The sequence below is a fragment of the Stigmatopora nigra genome, unplaced genomic scaffold (genome assembly GCF_051989575.1).
Source record: "Stigmatopora nigra isolate UIUO_SnigA unplaced genomic scaffold, RoL_Snig_1.1 HiC_scaffold_25, whole genome shotgun sequence".
Classification (NCBI taxonomy): domain Eukaryota; kingdom Metazoa; phylum Chordata; class Actinopteri; order Syngnathiformes; family Syngnathidae; genus Stigmatopora; species Stigmatopora nigra.
The window spans coordinates 1,753,839-1,770,209 of NW_027551604.1; the positions used below are offsets into that span (position 1 = coordinate 1,753,839).

The 16,371-nt window shown below is 39.1% G+C and overlaps 1 protein-coding gene across 6 annotated transcripts in view; it reads left to right on the top strand.

The window, feature by feature from the left end:
• srpk2 (SRSF protein kinase 2) overlaps nt 1-16,371 on the top strand; it is a 35,141-nt gene that overhangs the window by 14,552 nt on the left and 4,218 nt on the right. For 3 of the 6 annotated variants that reach the window (XM_077711106.1, XM_077711105.1, XM_077711104.1), the window contains 12 exons: nt 7,853-8,004; nt 8,696-8,804; nt 9,945-10,032; nt 10,102-10,189; nt 11,094-11,200; nt 11,300-11,465; nt 12,640-12,680; nt 12,791-13,226; nt 14,121-14,948; nt 15,103-15,203; nt 15,845-15,952; nt 16,025-16,094. In XM_077711106.1, coding sequence (XP_077567232.1) covers nt 7,853-8,004; nt 8,696-8,804; nt 9,945-10,032; nt 10,102-10,189; nt 11,094-11,200; nt 11,300-11,465; nt 12,640-12,680; nt 12,791-13,226; nt 14,121-14,948; nt 15,103-15,203; nt 15,845-15,952; nt 16,025-16,094 — 2,294 coding nt within the window. The remainder of the gene's footprint in view (nt 1-7,852; nt 8,005-8,695; nt 8,805-9,944; nt 10,033-10,101; nt 10,190-11,093; nt 11,201-11,299; nt 11,466-12,639; nt 12,681-12,790; nt 13,227-14,120; nt 14,949-15,102; nt 15,204-15,844; nt 15,953-16,024; nt 16,095-16,371) is intronic. The other 3 variants (XM_077711103.1, XM_077711107.1, XM_077711108.1) reach the window with 1 other exon arrangement.

Genomic DNA, 16,371 nt, shown 5'->3' on the forward strand with positions numbered 1-16,371 from the left:
AGTCTTGCGCTTGCTTTTATTTCCCTACCATGCTAATTTTTTTCCTGATGAGCAGGTTTTATTGCACAATTTGACTGCGGACAGTCGTTTTTTATTTTGCATGCGCCGCAGGGTTTTGCATGTCTCTCGCTAATCATTAGATTGCCAGTTTTCCGAGCTTTTATCGCAAGGGTAGGGAACCTATGGCTCGGGAGCCATATGTGGCTTTTTTGATGGGTGTTTATGGCTTCAGGGAGCCATATGTGGCTCTTTTGATGGGTGTATATGGCTCCGGGAGCCATATGTGGCTCTTTTGATGGGTGTATATGGCTCCGGGAGCCATATGTGGCTCTTTTGATGGCTGTAGATGGCTCCGGGAGCCATATGTGGCTCTTTTGATGGGTGTATATGGCTTCAGGAGCCATATGTGGCTCTTTTGATGGGTGTATATGGCTTCAGGAGCCATATGTGACTCTTTTGATGGGTGTATATGGCTCGGGAGCCATATGTGGCTCTTTTGATGGGTGTATATGGCTTCAGGGGGCCATATGTGGGTCTTTTGATGGGTGTATTTGGCTCGGGAGCCATATGTGACTCTTTTGATGGGTGTATATGGCTTCAGGAGCCATATATGGCTCTTTTGATGGGTGTATATGGCTCGGGAGCCATATATGGCTCTTTTGATGGGTGTATATGGCTTCAGGAGCCATATGTGGCTCTTTTGATGGGTGTATATGGCTTCAGGAGCCATATGTGGCTCTTTTGATGGGTGTATATGGCTTCAGGAGCCATATGTGGCTCTTTTGATGGGTGTATATGGCTCGGGAGCCATATGTGGCTCTTTTGATGGGTGTATATGGCTTCAGGGGGGCATATGTGGCTCTTTTGATGGGTGTATTTGGCTCGGGGAGCCATATGTGGCTCTTTTGATGGGTGTATATGGCTTCAGGAGCCATATGTGGCTCTTTTGATGGGTGTATATGGCTCGGGAGCCATATGTGGCTCTTTTGATGGGTGTATATGGCTTCAGGAGCCATATGTGGCTCTTTTGATGGGTGTATATGGCTCGGGAGCCATATGTGGCTCTTTTGATGGGTGTATATGGCTTCAGGAGCCATATGTGGCTCTTTTGATGGGTGTATATGGCTTCAGGAGCCATATGTGGCTCTTTTGATGGGTATATATGGCTTCAGGAGCCATATGTGGCTCTTTTGATGGGTGTACATGGCTTCAGGAGCCATATGTGGCTCTTTTGATGGGTGTATATGGCTCGGGAGCCATATGTGGCTCTTTTGATGGGTGTATATGGCTCTCTGCAAACTTCTCATTGATACTCATTGATAAGCAACAGTGAAATATTGTTCTCCAAAGAATTTACTCTCAAAGTGGTGAAATTAATAATAAATGCTTACATTTTCATGTATTTTTACTTTTAAATTCTGAGTATGGCTCTCAAGGAATAATGTTTGAAAATAGGAATTGTTTATGGCTCTCTTCGTCAAAAAGGTTTCCGACCCCTGATCTATACTCTTTATTTTTCAATTTAATTTTCATTTACTTTCCCGGGCCACACAAAATCATGCGTCGGGCCACATATGGCCCCCGAGCCGCCGCTTTGACACCTGATCTAAGGTATACACCCCCACTCCCATGTAAGAAAATCCCGTTTTATAGCAACGCCGCACTCTTGAGGGAACGCCAACGACAGGATGACATAGTACCTTAATTCCGCCTCAGCGCAATTCATACAGCGGCTGATAAAAAAAAAACTCTGGGGCATCCCAGCTTGAGCCAATGGCATAAAACGGCCTGATGTATCTTTTATACTTCTTTGTTCGGACAGGCATCGGGGGTGATAAACCTACCGGCGAAGGGAGTTGCACGTGGGTATTTTTAAGTGAAAATAGTGTCAGGTCTAGGGTCTGGACCAATGTTACCTCTAAGCTGTGCGCAATTGTGCACTACTCTCGTCTTCTTTGCGCAGCAGCAATCATATGGCGTGCAGTAAATAAAATCCAAACTCTTGTTAAAAAAAAAATCAGTTTTATTTTTTACCATTTTTGTTGTTAAGAAGACATTGCCCCTTTTCCCCATGACATCAAATTTTTTTAAAATTATTTTTAGAAAAGTGTAAGTATATTATGGAAATCATTTTCTAAGTCAGTTTTTTTGTGTTATTTTTAAGTGAATACATTTTTTTCTTAGAAAATAAAGATTTTGTATATGACATTTGTATTGTTAAAAAGACATTGCCCCTTTTTCCCATGACATCACCAATTTTTTTAAATTATTTTTAGAAAAGTGTTAGTATATTTTGGAAATCATTTTCTAATTGTTAAGTGTTATTTTTAAGTGAATACATTTTTTTCTTAGAAAATAAAGGTTTTGTATTTCCAGAAAAATCAATTTCAGAGTCCACAAAACTTTAAAAACAAACCAAAAAATACATTTTTTTGTACGTTTTTTTAAATGATATGACTTTTTAAAGTTACCGTATTTTCACGACTATAAGGTGCACTGCATTATAAGGCGCACCGCATTATAAGGCGCACCCTCAATGAATGACATTTTCTTCCATATATAAGGTGCACTGTATTATAAGCACTGTCTATTTTGGAGAAAATGTAAGACTTTTAAGTGCGCCTTATAGTCGTGAAAATACGGTACTTTCACTTTCCAATGGAATATGATAAATTACTTAAACAAATTGCTTTTTTAAAGTAGGCTGCAGCAATGTTCCCTTTAAGCTGCGCGCAATTGCGCACTAATGTTGTCTTCTTTGCGCAGCAGCAATCATATAGCGCGCAGTAAATAAAATCCCAATTTTTTTTCACCCCTTTCCCCATGATGGCGCTGTTTACGCGGCAGCCAGTGGCAGTAGCTCTGTCCACTCTTATGTTTTTTGTGTTTTACATCATGTTTTACATGAAAAATTAGAAGGAACATTGACATGTACCTGCTTATGGCAGGTATTATACTGGTGTATACCCATAGTGAGCAATGATGGTGTTTCTCCCACTGGTACTCAGTGTCTTTCTGCCCAAACCAACCAAAAAATTAGAGGGAACATTGTTTTGGACTCAAAGCCAAACCTTTCGGAGTAGAACGGGCAGGGAATGAGTCAGCTGTCCCGCCGACTCGGCCGCGATGGAGACGCTCGGGTAATGAAAAATGGCTGGCGTGCGAATCAATGCGAGACCTTTGGAATGCTTGGCGGAGCCCAAGGACGCCGACGGCGCCGATCCCACGCCTTAAGGCTGAAAATGGAGGATGTGCTAGTTGCTGAGGAAAAAAAATACTGGAGTTACCTAGGTAATAATAGCACGTGTTCAAAAGATGAGTCATTGCGTTTGAACCAAGTAACGCCAAGGACACTTATTATTTAGACGCGTGGGGGAGATTTTCTTGATGGTGCCTGACATTAATGATTCATTTATTTGAGATTTTTTACTAAATAGACTTATAGTAAGTAGAAGAATATAGTGTATGTGGGCTAGTTTTGTTAGATATCTGTCACAGGTTGGTCGTTTAGAAGGGGATACAATTTTGTTCAGTAAGTTTTTGAGGATACTTGATACTTGGGTGCTAGCTAGATAGCTAGCTAGATCGCTTTTACATAACAAACCATACTTTTTTAAAAAAAAGACATACTAAAGTGTGGCGTACACAATTTGAAATTATTAAAAAAATGTTTAAGAAACAGAAAAAATGGATAAGCTGACAGGTATGTACCTAGCTAGCTAACTAGAGAGAGAGCTAAGTAGGTACACACCTGTAAACTTGTTTTTTTCCTGTATTTTAGACATTTTTGGGTCATTTAAAATTGTGTACGCTGTATTAAAACTTTTGTATTACAAATGAAAGGATTCTGTCCAACTGATTTTTTTTTCTAATGTAGTACCTACTTAGCTCGCTAGCTAGCTAGCTAGCTATATAGGATAAATCATCTCCCTAGCTAGCTAGCTGAATGAAAAAAAATGGTTAAGTTGTAGGTATGTACCTAACTAGCTAGCTATATAGGGACCTAAGTAGGTGTATACCTGTCAACTCATCCGTTTTTTCTGTATTTTAAACATTTTTTGATCATTTCAAATTGTGTATGCCGTATTACAACTTTTGTATGTTTAAAAAAAATATATCTTGTAAAATCGATCTTGTTTTAATATTTTCGGCTCTAATCAGGATTGTCACGGTCACTAGTAGCAAACGAAAATATCATTGTCTATTGCTATTGTTGTGTTTTGAGCATGTTTTGCAGTCACTTCCACCTTTTTAAACATATCATGTCAGCAAGCAATGTATCCAGACTGTTAAGCTGTCAGCGTTATACAGCGACATTTAAACAATCTTGAATTAAGTGCATACAAAACCTTGATAATTTTCAATGCAAAGGTTGAATCAGTGTACATTTTGTAGAAAAATCTCAAACAATAAATAGAAACCCTTTCTTTAAATATATATTTTTAATTGGGATTAAACCAGCTTTGACAAAAAAAACTACCTCAATCCTAGTGACAATGCATTCTTGCCCGGGCACCATATTTGTTTTTTAAAAGCTCTGCCTATTTGTTTATACGGTAAATCTTTAAAGTTGTTTTGACATTTTGGGCCTTGCCCTGCCTAGTCAGCATTTAACGGCAGTCAAACTGCTCACTCGTGGGATTCTAATGCAGGATGATTGGCAAAGAGGCCTTTGTGTCCGTGTCATCATCATCATCATCGTCGTCACACCCTTAAGAATTCTTAAGTGTTTCTGCCGATAAGCGTTTACGTAAACAAGACGCTTTTCCGCCCCTGTAAGACTCACAATAGTACATGTGGTTGCCAGATTGGGTCATTTCTCAAGTCGTTCAATAGATGCCTTTGCAGGGTGTGTCATGAGATGGACTGGAATTAACTCATTTTGTCCTAACTATTAATTTAATTGTCATTTGTTATCGTTGGATGCCACAAAAAAAGACAGTATTTTGACCTCGTACTTGATAGATGGCTAAATTTTATATCTAGATTATCGAGAAATATTTCTCCTTGGGTTTTTTTGTAGGGCTGTTGGGAAATATTTGTACGTCTGGAGGAGGAATTGTTGATAATAGACGCTGTAGATTTGTTTTTTTGGATGTTTGTTGATGTGCAAGGCGGGTTTGGTTGAGGAATTTTAAAATGGGATAATGTCAGATCTGGCAACCTTGGACAATTGCTTCCCCTTATTAATGATTGCAATTGCCCACATTAAGGGATAATAAATGAATAAATAAAAATATTCGCATAGTGCGCACTTGAAAGTGTAAAGATGGGCTATTTTAGATATAATATTTTGATTTTTTTTAATAAATTGATTAAAATAACTGGATTAAAATCCTTGAATATGCATTTTTTTTATAGATCTAAAACAATGTTTATTTTAGCTTTTTTTTAAAATATATTTTTAGATTTTACTAACTGATTTTTGAACTAAAAACACAGAAAAATGGATTAAAAAAAATTACAAATTATGATTTAAAAGGGAAAAAATCTGGAAATTCAATATACATCTATACTCTTAATTTTAATTTAATCCTAAAACAAACTCATGATTGACTTTCCTGGGCCACAAAAATGATGCAGTGGGCCAGATTTGGCCCCCGTGCCACCACTTTGACACATGTGGTCTACACACTTACACACTACAGTGAATACACGCTATGTTGCCAGGTATGCAATGTGAACATGTGTCTGAATCATTGTAATGTTTAGTCAGTACGGACGGTCCTTGTTTTTTTTTTTGGAAGGTCAATCACCCTGAGGGTAGGACAAAAACCAGAGCTAATGACAGTTGCTATGGCTACTGTGTAAACATTTAGTTGAGCAGTTAATTGCCTCTCTTCAGTCCCCATTAGAAGATGAGGAAGTCGTTAGCACTTGTTGGGATGTGCTGATTGGCACTGCTGGATCCGCATGAATGAAGACGTCTTCTTTTTTTCATTATAAAATGCATTCCTGACTTCTATTTTGAAAAGAAATGGACTGTTTAAAGGCTTCACAGAATTGAATGGATGCATAATTTGGTCAAGTAATGAAAATGTATTGAAATTATCGATATTACTACCATCTTTAGGAGTAAAGAACATTTAATCTGAAATGTTCTTGCAACAAAACCATCCAAAAAAGTCGATTTGATATGTACATAACATGAAATTATGCAATGACCCATTTCCTGAGCCGCTTATCGTCGTGGGGGTGCTGGAGCCCATCCCAGCCAACAGCTGAAATTGGTTGGGCGGCCAATCACAGGGCACATGGATACTGTGACCGGACGTTTGGTCGCCGGTCAAATGTACGTAGATATTAAACAGTACTTAGATATTACACAGTACTTAGATATTAAACACTACTTAGATATTAAACAGTACTTAGAAATTAAACAGTATTTAGATATTAATCTCTCTCTGAGATATTAAACCTCCTCTCATGAATATAATTTTGAGAGCTGGTTTTAACAGTAAACTCACCATTTGACTGGCGACCAAAAGGGACCAAACATCCGGCGACCAAACGTCCGGCGACCAAACGTCCGGCGACCAAACGTCTGGCGACCAAACGTCTGGCGACCAAACGTCTGGCGACCAAACGTCTGGCGACCAAACGTCTGGCGACCAAACGTCTGGCGACCAAACGTCTGGCGACCAAACGTCTGGCGACCAAACGTCTGGCGACCAAACGTCTGGCGACCAAACACCCGGAGACCAAACGTCCGATCACCCACGAATACTAGCAACCAGACTTGTCTTAAACCAGTTAGCTTAGCACGCATGTTTTTTGTGATGTGGTTGGAAACCGGAGTACCCGGAAAAAAAACCCACACAGTGCAGGAGCGAGCGTGCAAACTCTCAGGCATTCGCGGCGAGACGCCATACGCGACATCGGACGTGACTGTTTTTGCTAACGACGCAGACGGCATCCCGTAGCGCCAAGACTGAAACGACGGACGGGGAAATTGCCCCCTAGAGCTCCGGGAAAGCCATTGGCGTCATCCAGGTTTAACGCTCGACACCCCGGATCGCCCAGAAGCCACCACCCCCATAACCCAGCACCCCTCTTTGGTTGCGTTGCCATAGCAACTGCACTGAGAAAAGCTCTATCGCTTGTAACTGCCGTTAAAATAAGCAGCTCTGGCTTTGCATTGAGATTTCCATTTTTTAAGGATGATGGAATTTACATCACAGCTTTAAAATGTGCTATTCAAGAATATTAGCATATGTGTCTATATTAGTAAATAATTTTTAATCATAATTTTTTTGTCACCAAGCCCTTTTTTAATTTACCATGTCAACAAATTGATTCTCCTACCAAATCTAATTTAAAGGGACAATCAACACATAATTTAAATGTATTAAATGTGAAGAATATTATTTTAAATATATCTAATAACACAAAAAGTGACCATTTGAAGGACTATAGTAATAAGACATCCAATCCATTTGAACTCTTTTACTCAAACTGGATTCAGCAACTACATTTATTCATTTTCTGAACCTCTTTATCCTCACTAGGGGGGGTGCTGGAGCCTATCCCAACTGACTTTGGGCCAGAGGTATTGGGCCAACCTGAATTATTAGCCAGCCAATCACAGGGCAGGTGGAAATGGACACTCATTCACGTTCACAATCATACCTAGCAACAATTTAGAGTGCTAATTTAGCCTAGCATGCTAAGTAGAGACTGATGACATCACTTTTTTTGGTCTTCGGGTTCCCACCTGTCATCCACACACACACAAAAACAAGTTATTATTTAGTCTGAGTCATAGAATGTGTCATAGTCACAAAAGAGGAAAGAAAAAATACTTGAGGCAATCCTATTTTAAATTTTTCTTTTTTTTAATTGTGATTGGCAGGCCTGAGACGCAGCAGAAAGCCTCGGCGAGTGTCCCCCCTCCCCCGCCGCCCCCTCCGCCTCCCCCTGAGCCGGCGGGGCCCCCGGAGCCGGAGGAGGAGATCCTGGGCTCCGATGATGAGGAGCAGGAGGACCCAGCGGATTACTGTAAAGGTCAGGACTAAAAAAAACATTAAAAATACTACAGCTATAGCAAAAAACAATATAAATTATGACTTAAAAATACATATTTTTGTTGTTCTGTTCTACAATAAAGATAAAACAATTCCCTCATCTTACAGTATAAAAAGTAAAGAATTTTGACATACATCTTTATTTTTATAAATTTAAATAAATATAGCCACACAATATGAAATAAATAAAATAATCAACTTGGTCTGGAACTAGCCTTCATCTTGGAACAGCGCCCCCATTCTTCGCTGTGGTTGGTTGGTGTAATTACAATATTAAATGATGGAATTTTTATCGAGGACTAAAAAAACATTGAAAATACTGCAGCTATAGCAAAATACAATATGAAATATGACTTAAAATATTTTTTTTCTTGTTCTTTACTGCAATAAACTCCTTCCTCTTCCAGTATAAAAAGTAAATATTTTTTTTACATGCATCTTTATTTAAAAAAAAGAAATAAATGCTGCCACACAATATGAAATAAATAAAATAATCAACTTGGTCTGTCTGGAACTAGCCTTCATCTCAGAACAGCGCCCCCGTTCTTCGTTGTGGTTGATTGGTGTAATTACAGTTTAACATAATGCAATTTTTATCAAATGTTTTTATTATCGTTGACAATAATTATTTCATGATAATTAAATCTAGATTTTTATTTTATTTGTCTCAGGAGGCTACCATCCGGTCAAGATCGGAGATTTGTTCAACGCCAGGTACCATGTGATAAGGAAGTTAGGATGGGGCCATTTTTCTACAGTATGGCTGTGCTGGGACATACAGTAAGTAAAACAGTATTTTTCACTCCTATAAAAACACCTTTTTTTGTAGTGCAACACGATCCAAGTGTCAGCTTTCAAACATTGACACCCAAGAGAATTTACTCAGTCGGTGTTAATTACAGCAACGCGAGTCCGTCCGGCCACTCGGCGTTAGCTTACATCAAGTCACCCATCCTTTTTTTATCAATAAATAACCATCGCTACGTAGATTTATTGTTTTAATGATCCGCGTCAGCACAAATTTAACAGTAAAATCTCCACAATAACAATTTATGAAAAATTGCTTTTAGTTTACGCACTGTTGGAAGTAATTTCAAAATGTTAAATGTAAAAAGAGGCCTGGAACAAAGGATTTTTTTCTTGATTTTGAAACATTTTTCTGCTTATTACACGTTATTTTTGCTAATTTCAATTTTTTTTAATAAAGAGGCCTGGAACAAAGGATTTTTTTGTTGATTTTGAAACATTTTTCTGCTTATTACACGTTATTTTTGCTAATTTCAATTTTTTTTAATAAAGAGGCCTGGAACAAAGGATTTTTGTTGATTTTGAAACATTTTTCTGCTTATTACACGTTATTTTTCCTAATTTCAATATTTTTTTTAATAAAGAGGCCTGGAACAAAGGATTTTTTGTTGATTTTGAAACATTTTTCTGCTTATTACAAGTTATTTTTCCTAATTTCAATATTTTTTTTAATAAAGAGGCCTGGAACAAAGGATTTTTTGTTGATTTAGAAACATTTTTCTGCTTATTACACGTTATTTTTGCTAATTTCAATATTTTTTTAATACTACTGGGTAAGTGAATGTTTGGTCATTAAAAAATTAAATATTATGATTTATTGTTGTGATTTTGCAATGATAAATATTATATTTTTTAAATTTAAGTGATCTTAAATTCATCTTGAATTACTGAAATGAAAACAATGCTTAAAAAATGATTTTCATGGCTTGAATGCAAACTAAAACTAACTCATTTGCATATTAAAAAAAATGTCATAACTTGAAACTTTCGTACTAAGAGGCATTCGTAAGTAGAGGTATGACTGTACACACACACTTCAAATTTTTTCTTAGTCGTTTTTGACTTCTCGCATACCATAATAGACGTCTAATTCATTTATTTCAATGCAAAAAGAGTGAAGAACTTTGTGGCCATGAAGGTGGTGAAGAGTGCCCAGCACTATACCGAGACGGCCTTGGATGAGATCAAACTGCTGCGATGCGTAAGTAGTGCGTGTTTGCTTCTCTTCTTCTTCTCCACTTCTGCCTCCATCTTTGTTTTTCCCCTTCAGGTGAGGGAGAGCGACCCCGCCGACCCCAACAAGGACATGGTAGTCCAGCTGATAGATGACTTCAAGATTTCGGGTGTCAACGGCATTCGTATCCTGCTCGCCGTTTCAAAATGTGTCCGTTTTGTACAGTGTTCCCTCGCTTATCGCTGTTAATGGGGACATTGACCATTTCTTTGATGCAATTACTAATTCTTATGGAATATTTGGTTTCCACGTCTTGTAAAATGATGTAATTTATCATTTAAACTTAATATCTTTAATTTTTTTTTCCTGAAAAAAATCCGCGAAGCTCTGAGTCCGCGATAGCTGAAGCGTGAAGTAGCGAGGGAACACTGTATTTGTATTGTGATCTTTAAATTATAGCACGATATGTGGAGTACTATATCTTTAAAATGACTTGTTTAAAGTGTTGGTTTAGCTATTGTTGCCAACAAGTTTTGGGTCACAGTCTGATAATATTTCACACATAACCATACCATAGCTGTCAACCAACTTATACGATTTTTCCGTATTTTATACATTTTTTTATCATTTCAGATTTTTAATTTTTTTTGTTTATACCGTCTCACAACTTTTTTTACAGGATTTTTTATTTTTTAATATGTTTTTTTTGTTGTAAAAGTGATCTCGTTTTACCCATTTAGACTCTAATCCGGATCGTATCGGTCACTGGCCAATCACCTTTTCAATATAGCGCATCAGCAAGCAATGTACCTAAACAGTCAAGCTGTCAGCATCCAAACAATCTTGAATTTAGTGCATACTAATTAGGCACTCTGTCGACTTAGGAGAAGAATTTCAACTTTTATTTCATTTATTTATTTAAATTTCCCGAATATGGGATGAAAATGTTCTCTAATATAAGTGCAAATGTTAGCATGGGTTAGCATTTTAATCTCGTCACGTATTCCACAGCTGCTCCACGCCGTCTTTATAATTAAAAAAAAAAAAGTTGACAGCTGTTATGTATATCTTTAACCTGATTGGTCCAGATGTGTGCATGGTCTTCGAAGTACTCGGTCACCACCTTCTCAAGTGGATCATCAAGTCCAACTACCAAGGCCTGCCGCTGCCCTGCGTCAAAAGCATCATCAAACAGGTGAGGAAAACAATATCAGGCAAAAAAACAACAACAAAAATAAACATTTATTGCAAAAGATGTTCTGGGCGGAGTTAAAAAATGTGACTTTGTGTACAGGTCTTACAGGGTCTGGACTACCTTCACACCAAATGTAAAATCATCCACACGGACATCAAACCCGAGAACATCCTCATGTGCGTGGACGACACTTTCGTCAGGCGCATGGCCATGGAAGCCACCGAGTGGCAGAAAGCCGGTGCGCCGCCCCCTTCTGGGTCGGCAGGTATGGCCTCAAATCATATGCTTTTTTTCTACTATCACTATTTCTATTATCGCCGGCTAGGAATGTATGTTTTTTATTGCTCTTTGGTGCCCCCTACAGCCGAGAAGTGCCATAGGTCCAATTTGTATGGTATGGCTTGTGGTAAAAACGGAATACAGTAATACCTTGATATACGAGTGCCCCGATATATGGGAAATTTGAGATAAGAGTAAAATTTTGAGCAAATATTTGTCTTGAGATATGAGACAGATTTTGATATATGAGCATAAAAATGGTCTCTCCCCGCAACTCCCTCGTGTAATGTGTCTAGGCCACATGTGTCAAAGTGGTGGCCTGGGGGCCAAATCTGGCCCGCCGCATCATTTTTTGCGGCCCGGAAAATTAAATCATGAGTCACGACTTTCTGTTTTAGGATCAAATTAAAATAGTAGTATGTAGATGTATATTAAATTTCCTGATTTTCCCCCTTTTAAATCAATTATTGTCATTTTTAATCAATTTTTTGTGTTTTTAGATCAAAAATCATTTTGTAAAATCTAAAAATATATTTAAAAAAAGCTAAAGTAAACATTGTTTTAGATCTATAAAAAACTGAATATTCAGGTCTTTTAATCCAGTTCTTTTAATCCATTTATTAAAAAAAAGAAAATCTAAATATTATATCTAAAATGGACAAGCACTGGGTAGTGTTTTTTCCTGTTAGTCAGTGCAAAAGGCGGGGCTTGTCCGCTAATACAAGAGGAGTATATATATAGTACTTCTTGTTGGCAAGTAGTTGTGCGTTATTATATTTGAAGGACATTTTTGTGCATCATTTTGGGAATATTTTAAAGGGAACACAAAAGCAAACAACCCCCGATAGATTACATCTGAAACTCAGGGTGGAGGCGGGGCTAATAAAGCCAAAAGAAATGTATCAAAATTTCAAACAAAATAAGAATTAAAGTTAGTGTAAGATTAGATTCAACTTATTTTTGAGTGTGTCTGCATCGTAATCCAAGTTCATTTATATTTATTTATGTTATGTTACGAGTGTGTTACCGGGTAAAAAAAAGGTATTACTGTATACATGGGTCCGCTTTTTTACATTTGGTGTTGTGTATAAAGCTAATCTCTGGTTTAGTTGTGTTTTGAAGTTGTCTGATGATTGTTTCTCCTTGTGTGTGTGTGTCAGTTAGCACAGCCCCGCAGATCAAACCGGTGAGTACAACCGATGTGAGTATGACGTGAGAGGACAACACACGAAAAGAAAAAAACCCGCTCGAGACGCGTATGTCTCTCCGCTTCTCCATTCGAACGGCCTTTTCTTCGCTTTTGCTCCAAAGGTGGGGAAGATCTCCAAAAACAAGAAGAAGAAGATGAAAAAGAAGCAGAAGCGACAAGCCGAGATGTTGGAGAAGAGGATGTTGGAAATCGAGGCCTTGGAGAGGGAGGCGGAGAAAAAAGACGGGAAGGCCAATGAGGAGGAGGGTGGCGAGGATGAGGAGGAGGAGGAAGAGGAGGAGGAAGAAGAAGAAGAGGAGGAGGATGGAGAGGAGGAGACAGGGAAGGAAGAGGTGGAGCCAGGGAAGGTGGAGTCAGAGACTCCACCCGCTCCGACTTCGGCACCTCCCGAAACGGCGCCGGTATCGACGTCAACGCCGCCAACGCCACCGCCGGGTCCCGCCATGGCCCCCGGAGAGAGCGATGAGGACGATGGGGAGGATGATGAAGAGGAGGGAGAAGGTGGTGAGAGGCCCACAAGGTTGACCAATCATACATGTGAGTGGAATGTGTTTTGGGAGTGATGTTGAGTTGGATTGCGATGGGTTAATATCTCTGATTTTGATGAGGGTTAACACAGTTGTGAGACATTTTCCCAAAAGACGAGAGATGAGATACCTGATTTGTTGATGTTTTAATAATAATAAAAATTATAATAATTATAATAATCATTATAATAATCACAATAATAATAATTATTATTATTATAATGACAGTCATAAAGATAATCACAATCATAATAATAATCACATTCATAAGAATAATCACAATCTTAATAACTATAATCACAATAATAATATTAATAAGCATAATCATAACAACCAAGCATAATCATAATAAGCATAATCATAATAATCATAGTAATAATCATCATAATGACAATCAATGATAATCATAATGACAATCATAATGACAATCATAATGACAATCATAATGACAATCATAATGACAATCATAATAATAATCATATTAGTAATATTAATAATAACAAAATAAAATAAAAAATGATTTCTGAATAAACTCACCTCAAAAAAGTAACTAGGTGAGGTTGGCTTTGAGAAGACAATCTTTAATTCTTATATTTAGTTCTTATTTTCTCAAATTTGCTGGAGGAAGAAAAAAAATTCCTAGCTAATCAGCACAAAATCCAAAAAATATAATTTTTCTAATGTTTGACTAAGTTTTCCAGTTGCATCATTCCAACCAAATTATCAAGTCAGTCCCATGAAAAATTTAACACAAATAATATAATATAGTGGACCTCTAGTAAGATAGGCTTCAAACCACCAATTGTGATGCTAACTAGTCATTGCTACATTTACTAAAAGTCACATGACTCATGCTCCCTAATCCAGTAGCCGGCTCATTGACTCCCCTCGCCATTTTTTTCAGGCGCCGCTCACGACGACGAGGCCGACAACGAGGATGCAAAAGACCCCCACGTCGTCAGTGAGGTTCAGGACGAAGACGTGGAGCAGAAGGAGGATGAGGAGCAGGAGAAGGAGGAGGCGGAGCAAGAGGACGACGAGGAGGAGGAGGAGCCAACGCCCGTAGCTGAAAAAGAAGCTCCCATCCCTCCCGGGAACGGAGATTGGACACCGACAGGAGAACCGGAAGGAGAGGAAAGGGAGGAACTGAAAGAGGAGGTGGTGAAGAAGGAGGAAGAAGAGGAGACGCCGAAGAGCGTCGACGGCGAGGATAAAGAAAATGAGCTTTGTGGGAAAGAGCTGGAAAAGACAGAAGAAGAGACGGAGGAGGCCGTGAAGGAGGAGGAAGAGGAGGATGATGAAGATGACACTACTACCGCTGACCTCCTCACCGACAAAGTCGAGTCGGCTAAAACTAACGGCCACGCCCTCCTAGCCCCAGAAGAGGGGGAGGAGCAAGAACCCTCGCCATCCACACCCGTGCCCACACCTACGCCCGAGCCCCTCCTCTGCCCCCTAGTGGAGTCGGAACTCAGCTACACCGACAGAGACCTCTCACTCAGCTCCGGCTACGAGATGTTCAACGGCGAAGTGGGCGAGCCGGGATTGGCCAATGGCGAGCGAGCAAGGCCACCCGCGCCGCTCTTTCCCGACTTGCCTTTGGATCCCGAGCCGGGGGGCCACGCCGGCGGGGGGACGGGCGACAGCGCGGCGGGGAGATCGCACGACGGACATGTTGTCGCCGATCGTAGTCGGACTGTGTCGTCTTCTAGCACGGGAGACGCACCAAAAGGTACGAACAATTATTCTCTGGAAAAAAACTTTACAACCTGGCAACCCAAAATGAAGATTTAAGCTAAATAATGCAACTCAAGCCTGAAAAGTGATTAAAATGTCATTTTTTTTTAAATTCTCAAAAGCCAAACTTTTTTTTTACCCATTTCCAGTACGAGCCCGAGCCGCGGACCTGCTAATCAACCCGTTGGACCCACGTAACGCCGATTCCATCCGGGTGAAAATCGCAGATCTTGGCAACGCCTGCTGGGTGGTAAGAACACACACAATGTCTCCTATTTATGGCAATAGACATCAATTACTGTATTTTCTCGCATATTAGCCGCGTCTGTGTATAAGCCGTACCCTTAAAATGGCCTTAAATTGTTTAATTTTACAATTTCTCTGAAGAAAAATTATCATCTTTCGTGCATGTCAAGTGTAATTTATGTGAATATAATCATTTTGTAAAATCTAAAAATATAGTTAAAAAAATCTAAAATAAACATTTTTAACTATATTTTTAGATTTTACAAAATGATTTTTGAACTAAAAACAGAAAAAATGGCTTAAAAATGACAATTATTGATTTAAAAGGGGGGAATCAGGAAATTTAATAAACATCTATACTCTTCATTTGAAATTTGATCCTAAAACAGAAAATCAGCACTTGTGATTTACTTTCTTGGGCCGCACAAAATCATCTGGCGGGCCAGTTTTGGCCCGCGTTCCGCCACTTTGACACCTGTGCTTTTATTATTTAATAAACTTTATTCGTTTCCATTAACGCCGTGTTTCCCCCCCTGCCTGGTGCCTGTAGTTGACCAGGACAGGTTCCAGCACCCCCCTGTCCTCACCCATGTTAAGATAAAGCAGTTCAGAAAATGAACAAATGTATGTGCCATTGTTTTGCAGCACAAGCACTTTACGGAAGACATCCAGACCAGACAGTACCGCTCCATCGAAGTGCTGATAGGAGCCGGCTACAGCACCCCCGCCGATATCTGGAGCACCGCCTGCATGGTAAATAAAGACAGCGAAGCGCTCCGTGCCGGGACCTGTTTAATCACCATCTTGCTTTTTTTGTGGTGGCAGGCCTTCGAGCTGGCCACGGGGGACTACCTGTTCGAGCCCCATTCGGGGGAGGACTATTCGCGGGATGAGGGTGAGGATCTAAAATATTTCCCATGTCATGTCAAAACTTTAAAAAAAAATTGATAGAGGGCAGCATAGTGCCAAAGTTAAGTTAAAATTATGGAAAGTTTTTTTTTAATTGATCTGGAGCTTTTAGGGATGAAAATTAGGTAATGGAGTCAAGTATGATTTAAAATTATTAATTCAAAAATATTGAATTCTCTGTATGGGAAATGGTGTTCCCGGATGATAATAACAAATAATAATAATATTCAAGAAATTTCTCAGTTTATATGCGCTCATATGAT